This window comes from Typopeltis vanoorti, chromosome 15 (genome assembly GCF_054136105.1).
Source record: "Typopeltis vanoorti isolate ZY-2024b chromosome 15, IOZ_Tvanoo_1.0, whole genome shotgun sequence".
Lineage (NCBI taxonomy): Eukaryota > Metazoa > Arthropoda > Arachnida > Uropygi > Thelyphonidae > Typopeltis > Typopeltis vanoorti.
The window spans coordinates 35,989,424-36,005,024 of NC_143563.1; the positions used below are offsets into that span (position 1 = coordinate 35,989,424).

At 35.3% G+C, this 15,601-nt stretch overlaps 1 protein-coding gene across 1 annotated transcript; it reads right to left on the minus strand.

The window, feature by feature from the left end:
* Positions 1–5,420: 5,420 nt before the first annotated feature.
* On the minus strand, positions 5,421–13,587 carry LOC150098619 (gamma-interferon-inducible lysosomal thiol reductase-like). The gene is made up of 7 exons (XM_090405593.1): positions 13,470–13,587; positions 8,187–8,354; positions 7,889–7,966; positions 7,581–7,673; positions 7,343–7,489; positions 6,034–6,102; positions 5,421–5,587 (listed from the first exon to the last, which is right to left on the minus strand). The coding sequence occupies exons 1-7, from the start codon at positions 13,524–13,526 to the stop codon at positions 5,558–5,560; spliced, it is 642 nt and encodes a 213-aa protein (XP_090261719.1). The 5' UTR covers positions 13,527–13,587; the 3' UTR covers positions 5,421–5,557.
* Between the last annotated feature and the right edge of the window lie 2,014 nt (positions 13,588–15,601).

The following is a 15,601-nucleotide window of genomic DNA, read 5'->3' on the forward strand; positions in this document are numbered from 1 at the left end:
TCAGATTTGAGAAGAGGACTTCCGGATCTGTTCTTCTAATATGTCGCATAAATTCTGAATAGGGTACTGAGCCGGGCTTTGTAGTGGCCAAGGAATATGATGGAAGTGGCTGTGATGCTTGCTGAAACACAGCTGTACAATTCTCGCGCGATAGACAGTATGATTAACGTCCATGCAACAATCGTTACCTGCTGAATAAAATGCCCAACATCGCAAGATAGACTTAATCGGTAACAATGTTCAAATATTCCTTGGAGAATACCCGACCTTCCAGCAATATCGGGATACCCGTTACGTACCAACAGAATGTGCCCCACACCACGAACACAAAATGCAGACCCTTCAATTGTGTTTACGAGGCAAGCTGTGTTCAGTGCTTCATGGAGCTACCTCCAAACTCTGCACCGGTCGGTACAGAACAAGATACACAGTGACTGGTCGAACTATATGACCTTTTTCAGGTCTTTCAGTATCCATTTACGGTGTTTTCTGACACCACAATAGACGAACTTTCCGGTTCTTCAGAAATCAGAGATTATCATATTGGTATGCGACTGCCAATACCGATCCTATTCAATTCCTGCGCACAGTTCGGTCAAGAACAGCGATCATTAAATTATTCCGTCAACTACTGCACACACAGGAACAAGCCTTTTCAGATAACAGCGATCTCGTTCCTGACAGACTATCTTAGGACCACAGTTATCCCTTTTAGAAAACAATGTGGGTTATTTTTCCACTGATTCAACTCGAAATATCTCACCTGCATGAGACACTGTTTTCAGTGTCTCATGCAGGTGAGATATTTCGAGATAAACAGCAGAGGTGAGATATATCACCTCTGCTGTTTTCAAAATCGTGGCTCCATCCAGATGGGCACCCACAATAAGCCCTTTATCGAATTCTGAGAAGACCCTTTGTTTTTGTCATGATCAACGCTATTGGCGACTACCTGTGACGCACGTAAGTATTAATGGCAAAAGCCATTAATCAAACAATCTCTCTCTTTAAACTATTGCAAAAGAATAAAAGGAAAATGTTAGCTTTTCTACATTACAGAAATTGGTAATTACATACCTCAATGAGATTCTTCCTGCGACTATGATCTGCAGTACCAGATTTTTCATAATGCATGTTCTACCAAATCTCGATCCAGACTAAATGCCATTATTTTTCTCTCTCTTCCAACATGAAAAATCTAAACTTACATCTACTATTAGACTCTTCTATGACTCAGGATAATCCAAAAATTCGAAGAATGTCATTAATGTAGGTCATATGCTGAGTATTAATGACATTCTTCGAATTTTTGGATTATCCTGAGCATAAACAGATAGAACTCAAACCAAACAACGCCATCATTACTTGTTCCTAGGATAATTTTGAATTATTGTCAGAGACTTAAAAAAAACATTTTGTAACCATTCCATGGGGATGATACTCCAGCATTTGCAGGAAGTCAGTCATTTGTCAGCTGTAATCTTGAAATTAATGTTTTATGTAAACATTTCTTTTTAATATTTTCCGTTAAATTAAAATGTCTGCAAGGTGCATGTTTTTATATTATTCGTACTTGTCCAGTTCTGGAGAAATAGACATGGATGTCCAGAGCTTCTTTGGCTCAGTCTCAATGAGGTTGTACCAAATTGAGTAGCTCAGTGGAAAAGGCACTTAAAAAAAGCTTTCAATCTACCCATAAACCCCAAATTAAAAACCTTCTACTACAAAGTACACCACGCTTGTTTGCCCACCAAAATGTGGTGCACAGCGAAAGGGATCCCTCTTCAAGGCCCCGCCAGATGTCATTTTTGCTCCCAACCAGAAACACTTTACCACTTAATGATGTACTGCCCTCACACCTCCCGAATATGATACACGGTTCAAACATTCATAAAACACAAACAACCCTTTACAGAACACAGGTTATACTGGTTAAACGAAGGGAAAATTAACACAACTAAAGCAATCATTATTATAACAACCATGTACTCGATTGGGACATACAGATGCGACAAAATTTACGGAAGGGAAACAGGACCAGACATACTCAAGAAAATAAACAACATATTAAAAGAAACAATCACAGATACCATAAACAGAAACAAAATAACAAAACACCAATGGCGGCAAATAGGTCTCATCTCAGAATTCGAAGAACAACTGCAAATCATAGAAATAAAGGACCCACCATAAATTAAAAAAAAGCATAAAACACACATATACACGATAAAATATACAAAAGCGAAAGAAAAGCATATTGTAAACTTTTTCATTAAGCTGTATAACCACTTGTACATTAATTGCTTTATGCTATAATTAATTGTAATTCTGTGCATAATATTTGTCAATTATAGAGGTAGTAGTTTAGTTTTATGTATCAAAAAATGTCAATGACAGTTTATATAGTGGAAGAACCTGATGACATTTTGCTGATCCGGTGGGTAACTCAAATATCTGCCAAAATGTAACCCTCTCCTTCTATGTTAAAACAAATACTACATATGTATATAGACATTTGCAATCTGAAAATGATAATAATGAAGCAATAAATCATGTAATGATATGCAAAAACAAGTTTTAGTAATTATATGTTAAGAATATTTATGATATGTAAAATAACTACATGTGTATGTATAAACATGATATATGTAAATAGCGCTTAACACTTCATGATAAGTTAATAATGTATAATCCAAACTGTATATGTATAATGTACAATCCAAAATGTTCACAGCCAAATATAAAAGTGTCAAGTCAAACATAACAAAGGGCTATAAAGAAGTGTCTCCGAAAGAATAATTATATGTATTATAAGTAAAATAGTCATATGCACAGAAGACGTATTATATGTAAAATAGTAATAGGTATATATGTATATGTGTGTATATGTACATATATGTACATTTATATATGAATATTGTCAGATTAGTTAACAATATAAAATCCATTGTTGTATATTTTAAAACAAACCTTACATAGGTTTAAGGAAATGTGTCTCTTATAGGAATTTCATTATAAAAAGGAAATATGAATTATGGAAATAGAAATGTGATGACTGGTAACTTAAATTCATAATACAGAATTCCATGGATAGTAAAGTTATGTTACATTAAAAGAAAAATACTGCTCAACTCGTGTAAAAAGGACTGTAGGAAGAAGTAGACACTGAGCAGATTATTGATGTTAAAAATAAGGAAAAATAAATTGTACATAATATATATTATTAAGATCAAGAAATGTAAATCAAAATGCCAATTACAATAAGCATTCTATGTACAAATGTATATATATTTATTTGGATTGTACGTAGGTGCTTTATGGTAAATAAAATATACTCAGTGGAGATGGTATGTGCCTTCCATGGCGCTAAATCGCCCCAAGAGAGAGCGTCGTAAGTTCGATTCTAGCGGCTGACTAGAGGAACTTTTACTAAGCCTTTTTTTCGACCGGTTCTCGAGTTAGTCGCTCTCTGGCACGGGTATGCGGGTTTTTCCCCAAGAACTCAGGTTGTTCGTCCTGTAAACTCAAGAAAATCGACAGTAGAACCCACACTATTTTCAGACAGTAAACATAGTGACCACGAGATGGCGACACTTGTCAGTCGCCTCTCTTCACCGGACGCCATGATATTAGGGATGGGCCATCTTCTGTTTTGATCTACTACGGTTTTATGACATGAGCCTGTGAGGTCAAAAAGGGTATGTATGACGAGAGAGCGGTGGAGCGGAGCGCTCTGTTAATTTCCTGCATTTAAATATAAATAAATATAAATAAAATAAAAGAGGATCAGTGATAAGAGAGTACATTTGATTTGAGTATCATTGTTTATGATACAATACAGATAAGGAGAACGAATTCACATTAAAACATCCTTTTATACGCAGTGCAGATCAAATCATAAGTATTAGTAAACAAAGATAGAAAAACTTACTGTTTACTTTAAAAAAAGTGCGTTCCTGGCCTGTTTTGTGAAAAATTTCGGATCACAGCATGAACATTAATAGTTATGGCAATGTTTGATTCGATACTTAGCTTGGCCCCATCCACAAGACGTTTCTGAGACATTGTAGACCTTAAACAATTCTTAATTAGCTTACGTTTGCTAAATGACCTCCCTCTCTCCAGAAGCTACCGTTGCTGGAATTGTTAAGAGTATTCTCCTAACAAGCTCAACAGATCTCATGGCTTAATCTATGTATTTACAAAATTTGCGTGATGTACTGACGGTAAATGTTGCATTTCTTTTCCAAAATCATCACCATTAAGGTCAGCAGGATATTGTTCTGATAAAGATAGTTTTTTGGCCATGGTGAGATATTTCCACAAGAAGTAATGTTTCTGCCAACTGCTGAACAGCGCTGAAGCGGACACTTAAACCTGCTATAAGATTGTCTACCAAAACGTAAAACATGCAGTTTCTGAAGTAGGCCTCTTCTGGGGGTCATCTGTGTCATTAATTTTTTCCAAGTTAGCAGCAAGTGTGCTGTCTTCAGGCCGCCTTGTCCTTTTGCTCCTAACCCCATCACATTTACAGGAGAGTTTTATTTTTAAATTTAGGTTTGACGCAACCAATTTGGCTTCATTCCACATGCATTTCCAGTTGTTTCGAAGTTCTGTCAGCTCTGTGAGGAGAGTTTCTATGTTTGTTACTTCAACATCCAGTATAACATCTGTACTCTAGATGACCTTGTTTGCAAATACAGGCAAAACATATCACATATAATAAAGCTCCATGGACATCATTTCTTGTTCCAGTTCTAGGAGGTCTTCCAGTTCTAATTTAGTGTCAGGCAAGTGAGTTGCAAAAGGTTTTACATATTCAACATGTTCAGACTATCTTGAAGAGAACAACCAATACGGTTTTTATAGTAATTGGCGCCGCTTAGGAGTGGTACTCAACACAGTTTGAATGTTCACAAAAGATTATTGCTTCAGGGGTAAAGCAATCAACAGCATCATTTCCCGGTAAGTTGAGTGTGTGACAACCGCAATGTGAAAGAATTGCTGTTGAACATTGTTCTTTTATTTTTTTTCTTGTGCGCCATTGTATTTTCCGGCCATATTTGCTCCATTATCGTAATCTTGAGCTCTACAATCACTGAGAAGTATATCGTGTTTTTTCAGTGTCAGTTATCAAGTGAGTAATTTCTTTCCCCTCTTTCTTGCTACAATTTGCAAACTGGAGGAATCTTTCCTGAATGTCATACTGCGTTTCTTTTAAAAGTATATATCTTAAAAGAAATGTTGTTTGTCAATATGGGAAAAATCTGGTGTGGAATCTACCAATCTGGAGACATTTTTCATATTTCAAATTACGATTTTAAAAGAAAAACGAAAGAAGAAAGGGAAAATATATAAGGAATTCTCTTTCTCTTTAACTGTATAGAGTTGTGTCTGAATTAATTGAACACTATCAACTCTCAAAGTGACAGGTGGCGCTTTAATGGTCTATTTACAACTCAGTTTACAAAAGAAATTGAATCCATGGTGCGTTTCTGGCCTGTGAATATGAGAGCTGATGGCCAATAACAGCCTCTTGAGCAACACGGTTGAGCATTTAGTTGGTGCATCCACTTGGCATGGGACCCTACAAAGAAAACAAACATAAGAATTGTAACGAAGTTCAAAATAGTAGTCCTCATATGTCTGCATTGTATATCTGCATTGTTTGTAGATATTAACATTAAATACAGAAATTGTTCAGGTTTGAATATGCTGTATATACGACATGGTCAGAAGATAATTCCTCTTATCTTGTGGTTACCATAGTTACCATGCTATCAAGACTACATATCCAATATATGTGACGTCATTTAACTCTTTTTTTTTTTTTTTTTCAGAAAACTGAGTCTACTTTTTCGTTTATTCTTCAAAAATAAAAACACACTGTTCGTTTTTTTTTATTCACTCATCTAGTTCGGATAAGAAGTGGTGATCGAGAAGGCATTAAAGTTCTCTCTGATTACGGTAAATATTTCCGGGAATTATTTTCAGACCATCCCTGATGTGCTTTTTTTTTTTTTTTGTACTCACCTTGTAAGCTAAACAAACCACTTCTAGTAAGTTCACCAGCGCTTTCTCTTGAGTGCTGTTGTTGTACACCTGCAAATCAGAAAAGGAACGAACGAGATTCACAACGTGTACAGTTTAATGACCATTTCAGTCTGCACAATCAGTTCAAGTTTCATTCTAAGAAAAATTAGAATAATAACAAAATAGCTTAATTACAATCTAGCCATTCTTTCAATCCAAAAAAGCAGCCGCTATTTAGTTAACTTTGAATATCAATATTACAGTGTCGCAAGTGTTTAGTCTACTCAAATTTTATGCTTTCTTCCCTCAGTACTCAATGGTACTGCTAGTATTTCACCTTTACTAACTTAGGGGATAAAAGTTTCGGGAATTACTTATTATTTAATTAAACAGGCTGCAATGACATATTTTAGTCTCCTTAATTTCAATACTGGACCATTCCTGGTATTAGTTTTTACTAAATACATAGACTGTTGGTCAACGTTTCATGAGCCTGTTAAGATTAGTATAGCAATGAGAATAAAACAGTTTTTTTTAAATGAAAAATGATTTGAACAGGCAGAAATAATTGTTTAAAAGAGACAAGTGCTTTTAAAATCAATGAGTGAGAATAATCTCCAAATTACCCATAACATAGAAATGGATATTAATCTCGATGAAGTCAAAAACGAAAGTCCTGGGTGTGATAGAATAAAGAGGCATGAAACTGAATATGTAATACGGGAACTGTGGAAACAACCACCAATGAAATTTCTGTTAATCATAATACAGTGTGTTTCAAAAAGAATGTCCCATTTGAAAATGGTACATCTCTGCAACCACGAACCACAAATGAATGCGACTTGTACCATGTGAACGGCCTTGGCCTAGAGTTTAAAATGACGACCGCTAGATGCCACTACTAGCCAATACCACCACTACTTTCAAATAAATATAATTATTTGAAATCAGGTTATTCTTTTGGAAGCACCCTGTATATAACTGCACATCAATGGACAGAAATAACAGTTCTTCTATACAACTGTTGATGAGCCAACCCTTGGAACATTTATTGCACTTAGGTGCGATGTTCCATTGTAAGCAGGACATGCTTTTCTAGACAGTGAATAGAAACTTAAACTAACCTAAACTCGAGATGGAAAGCTATAAATTTGTGACTAGAACAGTATGTAAATATAATGACCTTTCGTCCGGCTCTCAACAAAAACCAACCCTCCCTTTAAGGAGCCCCATAATTGATAAGCCCCTGCTTACACAAATACCCGACATCGCTGCGAAGAAGAAAACACAAATTGCTAGTAATATTCACCCCGTCAAAGGTAATCCAGGGTACAAACGTCACTGGTGGATTGAGGTTCTTGGTTTTGAGTGCCATTTGATGTTGCAACTGGTTTCCATCATTGCCCCATGCACAGTCCTCCAGTAGTTTGTAATTCAGTTGTTGGCGTCTGGCGCACTGTAAAAGGGGTAAAAATCCATTAGAATTAGTCTAATCACATGAATGATATTCATTAGAAATCAATCTCACTATCAACTTTTAAACATACTCTTCTATAAGCTCTCCATGGGTTTCGATAACTCTCCATGCACGTGATATACCTGAGGGCTTTCATACTATCCCACATGTGAAGGGCACACGTCTACAAAAATACAACAAAAACGTATAAATTTGCATTATTAAAGTTAAATTAAATATGTTAAAAGAAATATTTACTTTTATATTATATTATATCACTCCACTATTACTTAGATAATTAAATGCGTATTGTTTGACTAAACACATTTCTGATTTATTTATAAATATATTCATTTTTGTAGTTGTTTAACATATTTCTATAGAAATAAAAGTTCTCACTTGTATATTATTAGCATAGCATTCTTCGTTGCCGTGATGACATCTAAAACTCCATGTTCCATCAGAATTTCTACGTTCCTATGATTTAAATAATAATTAGAATAAGTTAATTTGTGTTAACCCTAAAAGATCATCATATTTACTCATCTATATAAATGGTGAAATTGTTTACAGTTTCACTTCTAGATGGCAGCACTTGCATAATGAAAGCAAAGATTACCAATATACTATCAGTATAGCGTAATGATAACATACGAAAACTGTTTACCAAAAAATAAAATCCAGTTATCTAACTTACCGTAGCTTTTCCGTATGGCACTAAATCCAGATCCAGAATGTCTGACAGTGTCGAATAGGTGGGCCATAAATGTTCGGTAATAAAATCTTTACTATCGGGACAAAGAGCTTCATAATACACACCTAAACGAATTCTAGGAGCTTGCGTAGTAGGTGACACTAACGCCACCTGGAATGAAAAAAGTTTAATTGTTCATTGAATGTAGTTTGCAAAAATTATTAAATCAGTTTTAATTATAGAATACTATTGTCGTTCAGAGAAATTTGGTAGGATGTTTGAATTGAGTATATTAGCACTAAAAATAGTTTGTTTTCTTTTGTAGCTAATTTTAATTTATAAATTTTCACGATAGATTGTAGCACATGCTTTTTAAAGTAGACAAATCTTTAGGGAGAAAAAAAAAGCAACATTTATGTCATTGAATATCACTTTTTTCCCATTCCAAAAAATAAAAATAAAAACTTAAATTGAGCAATAAACACACCTTGAATTAAAAAGTTCTGTATTCTTTTTTTTTACTCACAATAATAACAATCTAGTTTCTTCACAACATTGAGATCAAGGACGCCTCGAAACAACTTCCTGCAGTCTCCTTGGCTACTCAGTCGGGGGTAAGGAAAAGGAGAATGGTGTCACGCGTACATGACGTAACACATAGTCCGTCTCAGTCCATTAAGTGGGCCATACGACAGGTAATCCTAACCTAGATATTCAATGCCTTTCACTTTCATCACTCAACCGACTTCCTTATGAGGGAAACCTGTGGCGCATGCTCCCACGTTCGATGAATTATTGGACAGCACGCCATCTGAAATCTCTCCCGTCAATTAATTCTGAATGATGGAAACTAGAATCCCAGCATTTTGTTCTATTTGTTCTCACGACGACTTCTGTGAATTTAAATATGTTGCTTTGATCTGGAAAGTTATGCTGTCGTTTGGTGGCGCTAGTAGTCTTACTACCAGAATCAGAAAAGTATTTTGCAATTTTTTTTTTTAATAATCAAGACGAACTCTATAAACTCAAAGAGCTATTATGCTCATCTAGAGCAGGCTTTTACAAACATCCATGGCCAAGGTGGGATTCAAACCCACAACCTACTAGGTTGGCGAGTAAGTAAACTAGCCAATCGGCCCACCAGGCCGGCAATTGGTGCATGTAATCCAGATGTCTTGTTCCCATTCATGTACTGTCTCCTATCTAGGAGGTTGACTGCCAAGATGTGACTCATGGTTAACTACGAGCGTAACGACATGTGGTGAGGACCCCATCTCTTCCACATATTGTAAGTATTCATGACTTGTGTGTTCACAGAGCCGGTTTGCCTGTTCTACGATACGAAAAACCGGAGTTTCCGGGTGGAAAAAACCCTCTACCTCTGTATGAGACCGGCTAACTCACCTTTAGTCGAAAGAGACCTGATAAAGGTTTCTCACGTCACTGACGGGAATTGAATCCAGGTCTTTGCAACCAAAAGGCTTCGTCTATACTAACTGAAGAGCTACGGAGGCTCAGATGTCTTGTTACCATTTAGTTTTTACAAATAATTGGTCGTGTGAGATTTCTGTTAAATACGGTAGTGCAGAAGATTCTTAATTTGGTCATTGTTAGCTAGAGAACTGCTGAAATGTCTTTCAAGAATTTAGGATTTTATTAACATCTCTTCGGTACTGGCTCAAAAATGAATAACATCAAAAGATGCCTTTTGGAGCTTAAATAGGTTCTCTGATGAAAACTAATTTGAGAATACTACTAATTCTGTCTCCTCGTCATCTGAGCCCTCAAAAAACATATTATAAAACACAGGAACGCGCTAAAGTATTGTCGATTTCGTTCTTAAAATAGGTTTACAAATATAAGAATAAATCTCCCCTCTGAGTATGACTTTTAAGCAAAGGAAGTGCATGCTTGGGACAACACATTTACAAGGAAGACATTGTCAATATACAAAAGAGCTTTTTTTTTTTATTTGAAACTCTGCAGTGGTGTAATTTGGTCATCGTGATTATATTCCAATAAAACGTTATAACATTATTAATTTATAAAAAATTTAATAATGTAATCATTTTTTTTTTGGTTTTAATAATTAATGCTAGATCAATAAAAAGCGAAAAGCTGAAAAATGCTTACTGTGATTTGTTTGTATATAAGTGGGGATGAAATGGGGGATGTCTGCAAGTAGTCGTTCGTAAATTTCGCCCTTGACGACGTAACACGGGCTGATGATGGATGAAGCATATAACGACTTCAAAAACATTATTTAGTGTTGCCACCTTCTCCAATATTTCAAACGATCAGAGTTTTCGCATTCCAAGTGAGTGCTTTATTCTCAGGGCAGTTTTCTTCCATGCAGTTAAACGTTCAGTAAGTCACATATTTGTGCCAGTCTTTGGAAAGATTCTTGAGTCGAACTCGGTGATTTGGAACAAATCAAATATAAAATGCATATCTTCCTAATTATTATTATTAGTCATTAAAAGATTTCACTTTGATTAAGTATTCAATAGAAGAAAATATTCATTTATTATCAAGTCTAAGTAAATCAAGTGTGATTCGAAGTCATATCTTTCAATTTGTTTTTAACAAAACACTCATCAATAAATACGTCATCAATTAATAAAAAAAATTAAATTTATTTTATTAATTTAATTATTTATATTTATTTTTTATAATTTTGTTTTCATTTTTTTTCCTGAAAGCCATAGTAATCTTGATTGCAAATAACTTTGTGATCCATCAGAGGATACAGAGCTTATCCTAGTACAGTTCTTGTTCAAACATGCAAATCTTAAGTGCTTTATGAATCTTCAGTGTTTTTCTCAACAAAGGTGATTTCTTTCTCATTATCTGACTGTCTACAACCAAAAGATGAAAATACTTCAAAAATCCTTCCATGCAATAATTGCTATAAAATCTTCATTCTTTTGACTTCTGATAGTCAATATTTTAGTGCTATCTTTAATTCATGCAATACCAAGACACAAGGTGGCGCACACTCCGCAAGCCATCATGTAGCTTCATCTACAGTATATGCTAGTATTTTGTGTATAAATTCTCTCGCTAGTTTCTCACAGTAAACATCACTTTACCGAGAACCTCATAAAAAATAAATAATGTATCCTTTCTACATAAAAAGCGAGTCCCAATCGAATTATGTTTAATTTGAAACTGAAATATCAAAATTATTATTTTTTTAATATTAACGAAAAAAAAATTCAATTTAATGCAAAGTATGTAATAACTTCGAAATAGTAAATAAATAAATAAAAAATAACAAAATAGTGCTTTAGCAAAATGAAAACATTTTCATATGTTTGAAATTATTGCATTGCCTCTGTTAACAGGGAAAAAAAAACTGAGATCTATGAGTGTCGCTAGATGACACTGTTATCGAACAATTCTTTAGAATTTTATATTGATATAATGACTTCAAACAGATGATTTTATTTTTGGAAATAGCCAAACGTCGCTCAGAAAAAGGCCTGCGTAGTACGTAATATAGAAAACGTAATGTTTGTGTAGGTGATTTGTTCCTACAACAGGTGTCGGCAAACACCTGTTGAGCTGTTACAAATTTATGAATTTCTCCGATGGTTCAACACTCTATTGTACCACATCCCAATCACTCACTTAAGAATATTGCGATATTCCTTTCTGAATTAAAAATATTAAAAGAAAACGACCTCGTTCCTGATATCAGCAATTCAACGTTTTCCATAAGAGAAAAACAAACTTTTTTTGATAAGTTTTCTTGCGAACACGTAGGGAATAATCTTATAAGATAGGGAGCGTATTTGCCTTCCAGTATGGTTCTCAGAAAATCCTACCATCGCTTTCCGTATACGTGCAGCTGACCCGGTGATCCTCACCCGAGGAGTCAAGGTCAGTGAAATGTCAATCGATTAGGAGTTGAAAAAAAAAAAAAAAATCGAAAATTGCTGACGTCTTGTTTTCTGCTGGCGATGTTACGCTTCGCTATCCCTCTCATTATCATATCATGAGTTGTACGACGAAAGGAAATCGGTGATGTACTGACGTAGAACTCAAACAGACCTTTAACCTTCACCTCAGAGACAATTCAATTGGAAATAATTGGCTGAAAACAGATGAGACGTCAGAGGTAGTTCCCTGCTCCTCTCGGAGGTCACGCGAGTTTGGAGCAGGCAGGGCAACAGGTTCTCTCATAACCCAACACCCCCTTGCAAACAAATCGATGAGTCCTCAGCTCCCACAGCCCTGCAACTAGTAACCCTTGACTGTCGCAAACTAATGAACTTTGTAATTTCGATGGTCGAACACATTAACAAGATTACTACTGATATAGTTTCTGGTTACTGGGAAAACGGATGCATTAGCATTTCAACAACAGTTCATAATCCTGAACTGTAGTTCTTGAAACCGAGAACTATAATGATGTCCGCTGTAGAAATATTCCAAACAAGGGTCACGTAAGATCGCGATTCTAAATCACAAGACCTCGGAAGACGTATTTTGAAATGAGGATGCTCTTGTGAAATTGGATTCTCCATTGCAAGCTCCCGTTGAATTATATTTTATTGAAAATAGTCCTAACAACTTTAAAGTAAATGTGAAGTCAACGGTGAGAACTACATAAAGACATTCACTGTAAGATTTATTAAGAGATTCTAAATAAGAAATGTATTACAAATAAAGATGTCGTGTAAGAGATGATGCAACTCTATAACCTCACACGTAAGAAATAGATAAAGTCTATTTATTAAGCCGTGTTTCTTTCTCTCTAGTTAATAGAAAAGAGAGAAAGAATAGTTGGTAAGCAAACACAATCCATCAGTACGTTGTGAATTCGCGAATACTATTGATGTCAAATCCGTTACTAAAAGCCTTCATGAACATTTTTATTCTGAATAAATAAACTCTGTATCTTCTAAATAAAGTCATCTTATTGGAGTTATTATTGGACTCATTCCAATGGACTCTGAATTATAGTCTACATAAGGAGATTGGAAGAAGGATTCACTTTGGAATCATTTCTTTGATGACGCGTACCATTACTTGAATATATAAAGTATTTATTTTTTTCAATGCGTACGTGCAATATAGAACACACCACACGTAGTAAGCTGAAAGGCTTTAACCAAAAAAAAAAAGAAGCGATGTAGAGGAAGAAACTCAGGAAGAACGTGATAACAACATCCTGTAGGAGAACCGACGTCGTTTTATGAATCCCACAAGTCGACACTTTTCAAATGCTGCAAACTATCATCAACTTCAAAGCAAAGAAAACGAAAGGGTTGAACTTACCTGGCATATTACAGTCCCGGTCCAAAACACAAGTGGAAGGTAGAATCGTTCACGCATGACTCCACTGTTGCACGTCCGGTAGAATACGATGAACTGAACAACGTAGTGCGAAGGAGCGAGTTTCTCTTCACGCGGGGTTAGCACGTGACCAGCGACACGCGCTCGCGTAGCTAGCTATCAAGATTTCCCCAGCGTCTAAATTGGGGGGGGGGGGAATAAGATCCCTCATTGGCAAGGAAGTAACCTTGACGAACTCTTACCAACGTCTTTTCTGTTTACGGTCAGGAATTGGAAGGGGGCGGTTTTCAGGAAGTCCTACTGAATCATCCCACCCCTTACTTGTCATCTCAGGTTTATGAACTTGTTAGTAGAGTCGGTGGATGGGGCGTTGTTTGCTTTGAATTCGTTGTGCATTGCAAATAAGCGTGTGGGAAGTAGAACGGATTGAAAATATTCTCAATTTGAAACGAGGAGTCGTGTCTTAAGAACTGGGAAAGGTTTAACTATTTCAACAAGATTTTATTTTATTCTCACAAAGGAAATCCCGTCTTCAACGCATAAGTTAAAAGATTGCTAACTTCTCGTATATTTTTACTTGTTTAAATAGATTACTATAAAGTTCCATCCTTGGTATGATTCTCCTCATACATTAAAGTTAATAGTAGTCGGTGAAAAACCACTTAGTTGATGATTCGCTTCCTGAAACTGCTGTACCGATACATTTCCTGATTTAGATTTTCTAAGAAACAGAAGTAAAGTTTTTAATGCAAATCGCTGATCTTTTTTTTTTTCCTTCTTTTAATGATCCTAAATACTAGAAATAGTATATTAATACATAGACGGGTAGAAAGTTGAAGAAAGAAAAACATATAGAATAATACCGTCCGGAAGTGACGTTGATTTATGTAAAGTCCTGGAGTAGAAATGTATTCACGTAAGAACTGTTGTTCAATGGACTGAAGCTTTTTCAGTGGTATAGCAAATGATAAAATGAGCAACTTGGTGAAGTAGAGTTGAGCTAATTGTCAGGAATTATTCTTGAAAAGGAGAAGTGCCAATAGAGCAAAAAGAGTAAGTAATGCAAGCCACAAAGAAAAATCATGATATTAGAAACAGCAAGAATAACAATCCAATGGGGTTAGGGTAGGGTGCAGATGGATGGTGTTGCAGTTTATGATTGTTTGTGAAAATGTTTACAGGGATTTTCCTTCTCTTCTTCCTTCCCAAACTTGAATGATTGGTGCGATAGCAATATTCTACTTTATCAGGGAATAATAATTAGGGAACGATTGTGGAACAACCCACCATCTTCGTATGAGGCCGGCTAACTCACCATTTCAATGAATGAAAAGACCAGATAAAAGTTCCTCGCGTCGTAGACGGACTCCAACCAAAGGACCCATTTTCACCAACCGAGCTATGGAGGTTCACTGACAGTTCCGTATTGTGAATGGGGTCATTGTTCCGAATATAATTTTAGATTCATCACGGATTTCTTATCTCTGTAATATACTTCAACCATCATCATCGCTTAAAAAAACATTTATATCTTTTGTATACTGACACTGAGGAGTTCTTTATTTTTACAGCTCGTATTTCATGTCAGAAATTCGAACTTTGCTCATAGCAGCCATTTATTATATTTATTTCCTATGCGTTTGTGGGGACGTCTGTCCATACCAAGGCTATAAACACTTCACTGATGGGATGTTTGTAATTGGAGACAGTCAATTCAAACTGGAAATGTTCTACAGGTCATTTAGGTTGAGATACACGCATAGGTTGAGATAAAATACCTTTTTATTTCCTAAATTCATTTTTAAATTGTAAATCTTTTAATACATTTTATTATTGGATGGAATTTCTTTGACAAGTAATCAAAAAAAAAAAATAAAAATAAAAAATAAACTGATGAATTCACAGACATTTCTATTCTTGTGGAAATAGCTTCGTATTGAAACACGAATATTGATTTTAGAAACTGACTGGCTGTTTAGCGTGTAAATAATAGCGTAGGATAGCAGCCAATTATTATACTGGCTGCTATATATATTGGCTTATATTATATTATATCAATGAAGATAACAAATAGTTTGAAAATGAATTAATAAAAGATAATATGACTTCAACCA

Coding starts and splice junctions, on each gene's coding strand:
- LOC150098619 (XM_090405593.1), bottom strand. CDS start 13,526: ATGCGTGAACGATTCTACCTTCCACTTGTGTTTTGGACCGGGACTGTA. Junction 7,674..7,888: donor GCTATGCTAATAATATACAA/GTGAGAACTTTT, acceptor GTATTTTTGTAG/ACGTGTGCCCTTCACATGTG. Junction 5,588..6,033: donor TGGTTTGTTTAGCTTACAAG/GTGAGTACAAAA, acceptor TTTTCTTTGTAG/GGTCCCATGCCAAGTGGATG.